Here is a 14417-nt window from a genome sequence, read left to right on the forward strand (position 1 = left end):
TTTTCTTTTTAATATAAAATTGTAATTTTTATTCAAAGCTAATGTCTTAATTAACTTTTATATGCTTATAGATATGACACAAATATAAATTATTAAAAAATATTATTCAGCATTGATATAATGTAAATTATTTTTATTTGAAGAGTAAAGAAAAATATGTTTTAAATGGATTACGTATGCCATCATACAAATATCATGGAGCAACATGAGTCGATTTTTCTAGAAATAAAAAATGTAACTAAGCATGCGCCCACAAGATGTTTAATAGTCGAGTAAACGATCGATTGCGGTATATATTGCCTTTCCTATTCGAGTTTAATATTTTCTGTTTATATGCCCTTCCTGAAAAAGGGTAACCGTATCTAAGATTAAAAATCGGAACTATAATATTTTTTAAATTCATTTTTCTCGACTTCAAATACTTAGAAAATGTAGAAAATCGTCTTTTTCCCTAATTATATGTTTATGTAGTTGGCGTAAAAAATACTTTACTTTAAACTACAAACTATATACAAACAATGAAAAAAAATTGTTTATACTCGATTTTATTTAGCTTAATTACATCCCCGTTGTATGTTTAAAATCAACTCACCGTCATAACGCTCCGCCTGTTCGGCAAGCTTTGCCTTGTACACGTTGTCCTCTCTTTCAGTCATCTTGGCTATTCAACGTATCGGCTAGTATTAATGTGTTTTCAAACTTTAACTCAATGCTACAATTATACACTTTATATATTCCAATAAAAGAAAATGACGGATAATATAATGAAAGGATATCTCTTTCAATATATCTTTTAATTTTTTTAAATAATGCTTTACGTCGAATTCTTGTAAACGTATCGAGCGTCTTTCTCAAGATATATTTGATCAATATCACGTTACAAGAGTTAAGTTCACTTAGATATCCCACAGCTTGTGCAGATAACTTACTACAGTTTTGTATCAGGCGCACAGAGAATGAGAAATTTGCTGCTGTTCAATACTGCTACTACGGCAAGATGGCGGCGCCCGTCAACAATCGAAAGTGTCGGCAGTGGCGGTGGCGATAGTGGCGGCGTTAGTAGTTCTTGATGATTAGTAATTTCGGGTATGAATAAATTGCAAAGGTAGTGATCAAAATGAAAAAATTTAACTTTCAATACTTGATACTGTTGAAAGAATTCTCTTGCTTTTCAATCTTAACGTTGTCGATAAATTTTTTTCTTCTTTTCTTTCTCTTGTATTCGACTGTAGCGCCACGTTATACAAGATGACGTGTAAAATACCCTAATGGCTTGGTTTTTCCCTGTTTAACTTTCAACATATATGCATATATATATATATAAACATACAGGAATTTAATATTAGCCAAAATAAAATCAATTTAATATAAAAATATGAATAATTCTAAGCAAATTTTTAGAATTGATGTTTATTTTAATATTTTTATTTCAAATACAATTATTTAATTGTTTCATGTTCAATTCATCCAATATTATAAATTCTTAAATCACGAAATTAGATATTTTTATAATGTTAAAAAAAGAAGTTATTTTAATTGACTAAAATACAAATTTCAAATATATAAATAAATAGATTAAGCATTGTTATAAATATTTATATTTATAAATTTATATTTATAAAATTTTTGCATATATTTGAAAATATTTGCATTCAATCAAAATGAGATATAATTTAGAAAGTTTTAAATTTTAAATATCTTTTTAATTTTTTTAATCAGATTTTTTTACTAATATAAATTATCACCATTTTATTTTCAAAATACATTGAATAACTCGTTGAACATCAAATATTGCTTTAATACAAAAAGTTATAAAAATTAAATATAACTTTTCTTCTTATATTAATCTAGATTTCTTATATAATTTTATTTACTATTTAAAATTATTTTAGTTATGTAGAATTATAAAAATTATATCCATTAGTTTTCTTTTTCCTATGTAATATTACATTTGCTATTTATGCTTATTTACTTTAAATTATTATATTTTTTTCTAATAATAAATAAAATTTTGTAACAGTATTTTCATTTGTTAATACTTTGCAAGATCTATTACTTGGATATCCTAAATATCAAATAGTAGACTTAATATGATAAATAAAGTAAAAAAATTTCATATTGCAATTGCATATTATCATTAAGTTGTAATTTTTTCCATCAATAAATAATTATTTTTTAAAATATTTTATAATACAATTTAAAAGAAAACATTGAACAAATAAATTAGAGAGTACCATTTATTTCATTTTCTAATTATAGAAGAATAAACTATGATGATCTTTTGATTAATATACCTACCTGTCATTATTAGTGTGTATAATGGATGTAAACATGACTATTCCATCTCTACTTGCTATTTATCCTTGTAAAGTAAATATAAACACATCTATTGTACGTAAAAAATGCATTAAAAATTTTAATTAAAAAATATTTTATAAAGTAATGCAATTTAATGTAATATAAAATTACTAACAATTACTTATTGTTAAGTGCATTATTATTTATTTATAATATAATATAAAAAGGTTAAATATATTTATTATGGTGGTTAAATAGTTTTATGGATTTACATTATTTCGAAAATATTATTCTCAGATACAATGCGTTTATCTGTAAAAAAACACATGAGACGAAATGCTGAGAACTAAAAAGTAATACGTCAAAAAGTTAGTGTAAGTACCATATCGTTTACATATCCAAAAATATGTTCAGAAAGAGAAGAATTTATTACATAGCGCCTTTTTATTAGTTTTCTTTTATGAACAAAATTATGGTCTGTATATATTAAAGTATATAATAAAGTATGTAATAATAAAGTATATAATGTATATAATAAAGTAATATGAAAAATTTTGTATTAAATATTAAATTTTATATTTTCATATTACAAACTTATGTAAATATAATAATTAATATAATGATACTATGCATGTTAAAATATATTATTTTATTGTAGAAATTAATAACAAAATTATTAAATCAAAACTGGGTATATATAGTGCATTTATATTCTTAAGAATTCTGAAGAATAATATTATTATCATTGAATGTTAGAGACAAAGAATATTTGGTATAATTTGAAAAATAATTTAATTTTCAACATATGAAATCCTTTATATCTCAACTCTCTTAAATCTTATCTCATCTTAAAGCCAAGTATAATCGAAATTTTACAAGTTATCGATATCAAATTCAAACAAAATAATTAGTCTTAAAGTTATATATTTTAATTGTATATTTAAAGTTACCGTTAAAATTTAACTTTGTAAATATATGTTATAGTATTTTTAGTAAGATGATTTAAGTATTTTCAAAAATGAATATTATATGATCGCTTACGCTTATCATTGTGATAAACAATCTACTTTTAACATGTTAATTGTATAGTTTTCAAATAATTTTATGTATTTTTTTCATTGATTTGCTATAAAATTTTTGTTTTTTGTTATTGAATTATAAATTAGCTTTGAAATAAATATAAAATTTACAATAAAATTACAAAAATGCATTATTTATGAAACAACTATATAAATTAATTAATATTTTTGTTCGTATTACATCGCATCTTTTAGTCAAATATCTAATTTATTTATCTTATATTCTTAGTAAACAGTTATATTTTGTACAAAAAATACATATCTAATCAAAATAGCAAGTAATTGTATTTTATTAGTTAAAAATATCCGTCTTTCCGAATTTTTTTTGAATATCTAAAATAATACTATCAAATAAAGTTGAATATTCAATATTAATTAGACTGATTAATAATGTTTTAATTATTGTTTTAAAACTTTAAAGTAAAATATAGAAAGATAGAGCATAATTCAACTATATCTAAAAACATTCATTTCTTAAATTTGTATTATCTTTATAAATTGAAAATTTCTATTATTTTATTCGAGATTTATTTATTATAATTTTTATTTTATAAGGACAGGGCTACTTTCTAACTCTCGTAGGCAAGTTGAAATCGACAATAGTAACTATAATCGATGTATTTCGCATAGTAATAAGATTTTCAAAGAATAGAACTCTTAAATCTAAAATGTTAAAACAAAAAAATTTTTTAAAGAAGAGAAGTAGCAAAGTGATTCTTTGAGATTTTTACTAATCATGCATTTTGAATAGATACGTCTAATTAATTGTCATATATGATAATTTAATTTTTTTAGATGATTACAGTTACAATTACATTCGATTATATTTTTATATCAATATTTGCATCATTTTTTAAATTAAAATAAAATTACTAAAATATTAAAATATAAAAATATTTAAGAATGCAATTAGGACAAAAAATATTAAAAATATATTATTTTTTCGATAAAAAGATGAAAACCATAATTAAAATCCTTTTTAATTATTTATGCTTTTATCAATTTCTTACCAATAGAAAAAAATTAAAACAAATAAATCTATTTGTAAAAATTTATTTCAAAACAATGAAACGCATATCATTTCGTTACATAAATAATTAAATAATATAAGCAAACAGAAGTTCCTCCGAATATAACTTTTATAATAATACGAATAATGTAATGTAAATGCATATATATATATATATAATTATTCAAAGTTCATTTTTAATATGAATCACTATAATAAAAGAGTATGTAGTAATAGTTAAAAACAATAATTGCATAGATATTAACAATATATTTTATCAAAAAATTAAATATAGCCTAAAAATAGTTAATTTTATTACATTAGTTATTTATTACATTGTTATATCCCACAAAAAATATAATTAATTATAATGTCTTACGTTAGAATCAAGATATTTCAAGCAACTACTATGACTATAAGGATATCCTTTGTAATAAATTAAAAATCGAGTATGATGTCTTTAAAATCTAAAAAATTAATATATATAACATTTTACTATATTTATTTATTAAGTCTGTTTTCACAATATTTGAAATATTTGATTTTACATAATTTCATTGTTTTCTACATTCCAAGAATGATTGGGAAAACTTCAAAATTTATTATAAATTATAATTTTTATGATTAATATAATTCGATAGTATCTTAAAATTACATGATAAATTGAAGTTTTATTATATTTTTTTAATCACTTAATTGTATTTAATACTTACTTTACAATATGAATCAATAGATAACGTAACAAGAAAAGTACTTGTAAATTTGATTGGTTTACAAAAAAGCAACATAAGTATTAATAAATTTTTTTTATCTTTTATTTTTAAATTTGTCCAGTCTATAATATATACTACATTTCCTAAGTCCATACTCTAAAATAAAATGTTAGAAAAAAATAATAAGCTAGCACAATAAATTTGTTAATTTCACGATTACAGATTACTACGTTTACCTGCAATATAATTTCATTTCCATACCAGCAATAAAGAAATATTTGATATAACATGCAAAATAAGTACAGCATAAGTGATATGAATTGCATACTCACTAATTTCATTTTTGATAATAAGTAAACACTTGAACATAATACAAGTAAACTAACTACAAATTGAATAAAAATAATTATCCTTAACGTATTATTTAATTTTTCAGAGTACCTAAAACATAAGTCACAACAATTAATACAATTAAATTTATTATTTTTACACATTATAATTATTTTACATTAACTATTTATATATTTTTTAATAACAGTCCACTTACTCAAGAATGCATCGATGATATTTAACACACTTTACTAATAATTTTTTTGAATCATTGATATTTTTGGTTGAACACTTAGTAACGTCCCTGCCTTCAAAGTTGTTTGATATATTTTTTAATCGGTTTTTTAATATTTGTAATTGCATATTTGTTTGTATAAGCATAGCATAAACTAAAGTATCATTAGCTATTTGTATATTAGCACCTACAACATGTGCAATAGTTTGATGAAAGAAAACAATCCAAAAATGAAATTGAGTTTGTATTTCATAAGGTATCCAAGCTCTAAAAGGCAAAGTATTTGTAGTACTTGCAAAAAAGGATCGAATTGTAATTAGTATACACGTAATTTCGGCTAATATCGTATAAAATAAAGTGACGAATCTATAATAAAAGATAAGATTTTATTACTTTTTATTTATATAGAAAATTTTGTTCGAATTCAATAAAATATTAAATAAATATGTAATAAATTAATATTTAAGTTCATTATTAAAAGTTTTTTATTTCAATAAATCAAAATAACATATAAATAATTAATAATTTATAAATGTATGCATATAAATGTTATTGTGTACGTATATAAATTTTATTTGTTTCAAGTTTCCATAAATTAAAAAAAAATTTTAATATGCGTTTAGGACAAGAATTTAACAATAAGAAACAAATTACACACCTAATTTTATTATAAAATTTGATTTCTATTTTTCGTTCTATTTCGTCAACTACTTGACAGTGGCTATTAATAAGAAGTTTTAGTAATTGTAATATATCATTTCGCAAATATAATATATTTATAGTTTTACAGCAAATATTAAGCATTGACAATACCATAAAACAACTTTCAGCTAAGTCTTCAAAATTATTCGCGCAAACTATAATATCTATTAAGTGACTTAAGGTAAATGTAAAAACTAAAAAACATATTAAAACTGTTAGGCAGTAGTAAATATACTTTTTTATAAAAGTGTCAAAATTTTTTGGTCTCCAAATACCACAAATTGTTAAAATTTTAAATGTTATTGGAAATACTTGCATTATTATCTTATATTTTAAATTTATATATATTTAAGATATATTTAAAATTTAAGATACATGTTATATAGAGTATATTAAAAGTTATTGCTTTTATAAATTTTTTAATAAGAAACTTTATACATATACCTGACATATCTACTATAATAAAAGAATAAAAGGGTTATTAATTATTCTATTATTCATTTGTATTGTGTTTCAAATCCATCTTTACAAATGCTTATTTTCTGAAATATCTATAATATCTATTCATAAGTTAAATAAATAGTATCGTTGATTAGAAAGTAAGATAAATGATAGGTTTAAAAATTACAATATTATATTACTATTCATTTTATACCGTGTCTTTACATTCACTATTGTTATACTCATGTAAATATAAGCGTTATGGATATATAAATTTTTATTTAATATGTAAATATAAGTACAATTAATTTTAAAGTAAATAAGATATCACACAAATTAATATTGTAACTTTTTATATAATAAATATGGACTTATATATTTCAAGAAATTTATTAAAAAATCACACATTTAGTCGAATATATAATTAGAAAGTGAATTATAATTTTCGATATTTACATGTATTTATACAATAATATCTTGAATTAGTAACTTATATAAAATAAATATTCGATTGGATGTATAATTCTGTAATCGATTTTATTTTCTTATAGTATATAACCCTTTAGCATACTTTTAGCATAATTGAATATGTATAATAAGAAACTAATAGCTGCTAAATAAGTAGTGAATTTTTAAAAATCTTAACAATTTGATTAATAAAATAACTTTTAAGTGTACTTCCAATTTATCCAATTATAGCAATAATGATTTTATTTTTATTTTCAAAAACTAAATATTTTTAAATATATATAATCTATAGTTTAATATAATAAACAGTAATAAATTAAATCTTTTAATACCTGATAATCAATGCAGAAATTAATGATAATATTTCTTATACATCTTCTACTAAATCTAAAAAAATATAGCAAGATTATTAAAACAAAACAAGAAATAAAAGATTTGTATATAAAAATGGACAACAAAAGATACAGTATAACGATTATTGGTAATAGTCAATGAAATATAAAACATTTTAACGATATCCATGAAAACCTTCGAATTATGTTAGTTTAAAATCTACTCTCAAAAAAAAACATTTTAATTTTTGCATGGATAGTTCATTAACTAATAAAATATTTCCTAAAAAAATATCAGTATATGTTAAACAAATGAGAATAAAACTGGAAAATAATTAAACTAAATAAAAAATTAAAACTATAAGTAGATGTAATTTGTTCATAAGTATTATACCATAATATTAAAAATATTCATCAAGAGTATTTTTTTCTAACTTATTATTACAAATTAAAAAACAAATAATAATTGAAAGATAACTAAAAATAACATTTGAGACAATTAAAGAAGGGTATAGTATTATATCATAAAATATATTTTGTTCATTCACATTTCATATATTTATACACATAATATAAATAAAATCTTATATTTAAATTTATTATTATAATTTTATTATTACGTAATTATTCAATTTGAAATTTACAACAATGAAAAATCCTCAAATGGTATTTTAAAAGTAATTGACGTGTCTTCATTTGAAAAAAAAAATTAAGGAATGAAAAAAAGAGGATTTTTAATATCTTAGTTAAACCAGACAAACACTTTTTATATGTTAAAATAATGACTATTAAATTTCATAAATTATATTTAAAAACGGAAGATTTTCAAAAATCGATAAAAAAATATAATATAGAATTGTAAAGAAATGATATAAAATAAAGAGAAAAATAAAAAATAAAAAATAATAAATTACATATAGGTTTCATAATGTTATTTATTACTAAAGAACAAATTTTTAATATATATTATAAAAATGTATGGTCAGAAGAAATCAACAAATTAATATAGAAAGATTAAATGCATTTCTTATGCCACAGTATTTTCTTACAATTTACGAAACAATTATGAAAATAAATAATAAATATAAATATAAAACAAATATCAGTCAATTCATTAATTTTAATATAATAACACATAAACTAATGAGATCTAGTTTATGCAATAATAATGGTAAAATATAAAAATGGTATTTACTTTTTTGATGAATGGACTATAGAAATTTCAATATATTAACATATCAACTGTTAGTGGTGTTGTATAATAATGTTTTTAAAGTAATAGATAAACATTAACAAGAAGTACATAAGTTATTAAAAAATAAAATTATTAAAACTTTATACAAAATTTACAATCAACATATTCATAATTCTGTCTTTTTAATGTTAAAAATTGAATTATATATTTCGATCAATATTACTAGCATATCATTAAAAAAAGATACAATTACTAATTTTAGTATAAATTTACAGATTTTTAACGAATAACCAGTAATTTTGAAAAAAAGGCATTGTGTGACAAATTTCGGACAAATAAATTTTAGTTGAATAGTTCATCCCCAATTTTCTATACTATTTAATCTTTCAAAATTATCAATTAGATTTTTAATCAATGTCGAGTCTATCAAGGCAAGTATTGTATAATAAATGTTAAATTAGTATGGTATTTTAATCAATACCACAGTATTCATGATGTTGAGAATTTACTAATCTTTCTTACCTACTTTTTATTCTTGATTAAATCAAACGTAATTTTACATATTTATGTATAATAAAAAGTATCTAGATGTCTTTGATCCGATTTTCAAATTAAAATATTTTCTAATTTTTTTGCATAAATTTTTATATATGACAGAATACACTATTAAATTTATGTTTTTTTTTTACCAAAAACCCCTATGATGATAAAATATTAAAATAGCTAAATAATTCCTCATCCTTTTATATTAAAGATTATACATATATATAATATTTATTTATATAGAAAATTTTATTTACAAAAAATAGGAAATCTATAACATATAACAGCTTATCGATTAATAAAGGGAGATGAAAATCAAACATTTTGTATCACTTATCGGTAGATTACCGACATCAAAATGAAGATTTAATTAAAAAATGTGATTCTTTCTTCTGAGATAAAGGAAGTGAACGTTAATAATAATAATAATAATAATAATAATAATAATATTAATAGTAATATAATAATTGTTTATATATACAATGCGTAAATAAAAATCATAAATCCGTAAATAATTACAAATAAAGTAAGATGCAAATTAATTTATTATAAATATTTGTTGGAAAATTAATTAATATAGTTATTAATTAATAATAAATTAAATAATATCATTAATACAACAACTTTGTGTTTAAAAAAATCTATTTAATAAGAATTTTTGTATAATCGATTAAATCTTATAATTAGAGGCTAAAGATTATTTATATACAGATTTTTAAATATATATAATTTCCATATTTTAGCATACTTGTGAATGAATATTATCTTTACATTAAAATTTCTAAAACAAATTTGATTTTTTTATATGTATAAATACAATATAAACAAATGGTTTTTTAATATATCATTCAGTATTTATACAGATATATCTGCAACAAATAAAATCCTGATTAAGTCTCAATTAATTATAATTTATGTTACAATTTACATTATTACAATTTGAATATGAATTACAAATATAAATTCCTAACTTTTAATTGTTTACTATTTTACACGTTAATGTTTTACTAATGCATAATTAGCATTGGTATTTATTGGAATATCTTATAAAATTTCAGATCAAAATTGCTCAGATTTATGAGCCAATAATTTAAAATTATTATTGCGCATGCTTCAACTAGGTGTATTCTATGTTCCTTGTCTCCATAATTTCATTTAGTATTACATTTTAATGTATATGCGCAGTTTTGTACGTCCTGAAAATAAAACATGTATTAAGTAGATATTTGTATACTTCATATTTCTGTTATAAAGTTTGATATATAAATACTTTCTTTAATAAAGTTTATAGTTTTTTTTTAGGTTATCTACGTATTTAAGTAGTCTAAATATATGAATTATAGACTTTTTTTACCACAATTTAATTCAGCTTCAAAATCTACGTTCATTTATTAGTTTTATTATGGCTGGCAATCGTGAAGTCATCCTTTCGGATTTTCAGGTAATAAATTATATGTATTTAATTTATTAAACATTTTTGAGCATGTATGAAGTTTTAAAACTTGGTTATGAACAAAGTTTCATTATGTATGATGATATTCACAGTATGCCTTGATCGAAATAATGCTTTATATAATAAAAAATATTTATTAGTATTTATTTTATAAAATATAAAATAAAGATTGAAGTCTTGTTATTTAAAAGATATAACTAATTTCATTATGTTTCGTGTAAAAATAAAAATGTTTTAGAATTTTGTATTATTTAAGGCATGTACTGATATTGATGATGTTGCTGAAGCTATTTTACATTTAGAGGGAACAAACTGGGATTTATTAGTAAGAAAATATTAAATAAATAGATATGTTTAATTTTAATATAATTAATTTAATTAATTTAATATATATTTGAAAACTTAGGCAGCTATTAATAATGTAATGCCACAAAATACCCAACAATTACCATCAGAAATAAATCTGGATATTGAAATGATTGAAGAAAAAAATCATGTATCAAAAAATTCTTCAGATCTAGTGTATATACAAAAAAGTAAAAATTCTGATACACAAGATCAAGATGAAGTTTTACCTGGTACTAGTAATTCTAAAAGTATAGAATCAATTCTAGTTGAATCAAGACGGTTAAAAGATCAAATAAGAATTCTCACATTTCATGTACATTATCAATCCAAAATTTTTCAAATTGAGATATCTGATACAAATTCAGTGGGTATGTTGTATATATTTGGAACTCTTATTTTAATTATTTACAAATAAAAACTATATAAATTACATATAAATATTTTTAAATTTTTAGAAAATTTAAAATTATTAATATTTAATAATGCACATATTGCACCTTGTAAACAAGAATTACATGGATGGGTAAAAGAACCTAAAGGAGATAAGACTATTTTAAAATCTCTTGAATTACCACGTGAAAATGAGTTACATATGTCTCCAGTAATAGAAGTAGGAGATTCATCTTCACAAATGTAATTCAGTTTTTTATTAAAAATTGCTAGATGTAAATTTTGTTTTCTGTATTTATTTAATCTTTTAAATATATTTGTTGATATATTTTTATTTTTTTTTACAGAATGAAACTTTCAGATCGTTTATCTACCATTTACACTTTAAATATAAGAGATGAAAGCAATAAAGATACATATAAATTAAATTTTCCTGGTACTTATACAATTTTAGATGTAAAACGTAATATTTATACAATAAATGATGTACCAGTAAGAAATCAATTATGGAAGGGGTGGCCATTAGCTGTAAAAAACGATTCAATTACATTAGCACAAAGTGGCATTTCCATCCCTGAACATAATCTTTCTGTTGAAAGAATTCCTCCAAAAGAAACAAAAAAGGTATAATTTTATTTAAATAAAAATTAAGAATAATAAAAAAATTGAAATAAGTTCTTATACATTTTTTTATATATCAGGAAGTTGTTGATTTAGATAAAGATAGTTTTATAGATGAACAAGAAGATGGTGAAGATTTTGAAGATGCCCCTGAAACATTTCAAGTTGATGATGATTATATTATAGTTGACGATGATATTTTTATAGATTATGTCCAACCTACAAAAATCCAGCATTTAAGTAATGTTATTCATATTTTAAAGTTAACTTTAAGCAATTTATTTAAAGTAATAATATTTCCACAGTACCTGATAACATTGGAGATGAAATTAGTGGCACTTTACATTTTTCAGAAGAGTATACAAAACGATATGGTCTAGCTCATCCAAATTTTTTTACTGGTACCTTTGAAAGTGCAATAGCAGAATCTTGTTTTAAACCACCAAGAGAGGTATTATATATTGATATAATTAATAAATATACAAATTTTTATACTAAACTAAACAATTTATGAATTAGAGAAAGTTATTAGCAGTATATTTACATCATGATAACAGCATTTTAGCAAATGTTTTTTGTACACAATTACTAGGCTTTGAAACTGTTTTACAACTTTTATCAGCTAATTTTGTAATATGGGGTTGGGATTGTACTTATGAATCAAATAAGTCTAAGTAAGTTTTATAGTTATATTTATATTGATTTTATTTTAGATTTACATTTCGTTTTCATCAAATTTAAATAAATTCGATCAATTTATATATTTTAGATTTCTTGCATCTGTACAACAAGCGTTAGGAGCAACTGCAGCAGTAACTATTAAAAATATTGAAGTTGATACTATGCCTGTACTTATGATTATTATGAAATCTAGATCTAATACAGATGTTTTTACAATAATTCATGGTAACGTTGGAGTCAATGAATTACTCAGCAACTTGATAGAAGCTGTAGATGTTTTCCAAGTAAAAGTTCTTTTTTTATAAATAATGTCAATAAAGTTATCAAAAAAAATATTTTTAAAACATTTTTTAAAATAGGAACAAAGACAAAATGATATAGAATTTGAAGATGAAAGACAAGCAAGAGAAAGAGTAAAAGAAGAACAAGATCAAGCTTATCAAGAAAGTTTAGCTGCAGATAAGTAAGTTATGTCATAATAAATAAGGTGTTATAGCATTATTAATATTCAAGCTTAGTTAGATTATTATTTAGATACTAATTAAAATATTTCTACATTGTTTAACTATTTTAGGGCTAAAGAAGAAGCTAAGCAATTATTAAAAAAAATTGAAAAGCAAAGAAAAGAAAAAGCAGAAAATGAAAAGCAAGCTGAACAAGCTAGAAAAGAAGCTCGTAGATTAGTAGTTGAATCAAGTTTGCCCCCTGAACCTGCTCAACACTTGACTGAAAATATTTTGAAAATTAAAGTTAGACTACCTTCAGGCAATTTTTTAGAACGTAGATTTCAAACTAATACTGTACTTCAAACAATTTTTAATTTTTTAATTGTAAAAGGATATCCTACAGAAGAATATAAATTATTATCAAGTTGGCCTAGAAGAGATGTAAGTAATTTGAAAATCATATTTTAATTGCATATTAGAAATTAATGTTATATAATAAACACATTTTGTATTATTTATAATTCTTATTTTAAACAAAATGTAAATTGAAAAGCTACTCAAGTTAAAGAAGGAATATTAATGTTAATATAATAAATAATGTAAAATATTCTTGGATTTGTATAGTTTTATTAATTAGAAAACATTTGTATCGTTGATTATGTATAATACATAATTTACAAGTATTTATTCAACATAAACAATATTTTTATCTTAATAAAAGTAATATTGAAAAATTTAAATATTTTTATTGAAAAACATTTTTATTGCAGCTTACAACAATGGATACAAATCTTACACTTTTCGAATTAAAGTTCTGTCCACAAGAAACGTTAATTTTAGAAGAAAGATAATTTTGTAATTAAAATAAATTAAATTCGAGATTAATGGAACTGAACATCGTATTGATATATGTATTTATTAAATAATCTTGTAATTTTAAATATGTATTTGTTTCGTTTGAACTATGTTTGAATGTAGTGCCCGTTTTATACCATTTTATCGTGTTTCAAGTGTAGTCATTCTAGTAGAAAAATAAGGACATCGCAAAATATTTTTACGTATGAAATCTTTTATATGAAAAATAGTAAATAATAAAAATCGTTAAATTTTACGATGTTTTTATTTATTGTGAA

The 14417-nt window shown here is 21.1% G+C and overlaps 3 protein-coding genes across 4 annotated transcripts in view; 1 reads left to right on the forward strand and 2 right to left on the reverse strand.

Annotated features, from left to right (window-relative positions):
• Positions 1 to 1247, reverse strand: part of 14-3-3epsilon (tyrosine 3-monooxygenase/tryptophan 5-monooxygenase activation protein epsilon) — a 5065-nt gene extending 3818 nt beyond the window's left edge. The window contains exon 1 of one of the 2 annotated variants that reach the window (XR_913020.1): positions 593 to 1247. Coding sequence is in view for 1 of the 2 variants with exons in the window: in XM_011505266.1 (XP_011503568.1) it covers positions 593 to 656 (64 nt within the window). In the remaining variant the exon portion in view is untranslated. The remainder of the gene's footprint in view (positions 1 to 592) is intronic. The other variant, XM_011505266.1, reaches the window with a different exon arrangement.
• A 3552-nt stretch (positions 1248 to 4799) lies between these two features.
• On the reverse strand, positions 4800 to 6684 carry LOC105366730 (odorant receptor 46a, isoform A-like). Its single transcript, XM_011505267.1, has 5 exons — positions 6323 to 6684; positions 5647 to 6030; positions 5336 to 5540; positions 5100 to 5255; positions 4800 to 4853 (listed from the first exon to the last, which is right to left on the reverse strand). The coding sequence occupies exons 1-5, from the start codon at positions 6682 to 6684 to the stop codon at positions 4800 to 4802; spliced, it is 1161 nt and encodes a 386-aa protein (XP_011503569.1).
• Positions 6685 to 10547: 3863 nt separating this feature from the next.
• casp (Fas associated factor casp) lies at positions 10548 to 14390 on the forward strand. Its single transcript, XM_011505268.1, has 12 exons — positions 10548 to 10786; positions 11055 to 11123; positions 11205 to 11514; positions 11602 to 11779; positions 11884 to 12160; positions 12238 to 12397; positions 12463 to 12608; positions 12677 to 12831; positions 12927 to 13122; positions 13198 to 13301; positions 13413 to 13725; positions 14055 to 14390. Exons 1-12 carry the CDS (start codon positions 10748 to 10750, stop codon positions 14133 to 14135), a joined length of 2028 nt encoding a protein of 675 aa, XP_011503570.1. The 5' UTR covers positions 10548 to 10747; the 3' UTR covers positions 14136 to 14390.
• The last annotated feature ends 27 nt before the right edge of the window (positions 14391 to 14417 follow it).

This window comes from Ceratosolen solmsi, unplaced genomic scaffold (assembly GCF_000503995.2).
Source record: "Ceratosolen solmsi marchali unplaced genomic scaffold, CerSol_1.0 scaffold5, whole genome shotgun sequence".
Lineage (NCBI taxonomy): Eukaryota > Metazoa > Arthropoda > Insecta > Hymenoptera > Agaonidae > Ceratosolen > Ceratosolen solmsi.

Excerpts from the sequence above, each read along its gene's own strand:
- LOC105366730 (XM_011505267.1), bottom strand. The coding sequence starts at position 6,684 with ATGCAAGTATTTCCAATAACATTTAAAATTTTAACAATTTGTGGTATT. Across the intron at positions 6,031-6,322 it reads AAATTTTATAATAAAATTAG|ATTCGTCACTTTATTTTATA; the intron begins GTGTGTAATTTG and ends CTTTTATTATAG. Across the intron at positions 4,854-5,099 it reads CTATTGATTCATATTGTAAA|ATTTTAAAGACATCATACTC; the intron begins GTAAGTATTAAA and ends TTAATTTTTTAG.
- casp (XM_011505268.1), top strand. The coding sequence starts at position 10,748 with ATGGCTGGCAATCGTGAAGTCATCCTTTCGGATTTTCAG. Across the intron at positions 12,398-12,462 it reads TACAAAAATCCAGCATTTAA|TACCTGATAACATTGGAGAT; the intron begins GTAATGTTATTC and ends ATATTTCCACAG. Across the intron at positions 12,832-12,926 it reads TATGAATCAAATAAGTCTAA|ATTTCTTGCATCTGTACAAC; the intron begins GTAAGTTTTATA and ends TATATATTTTAG.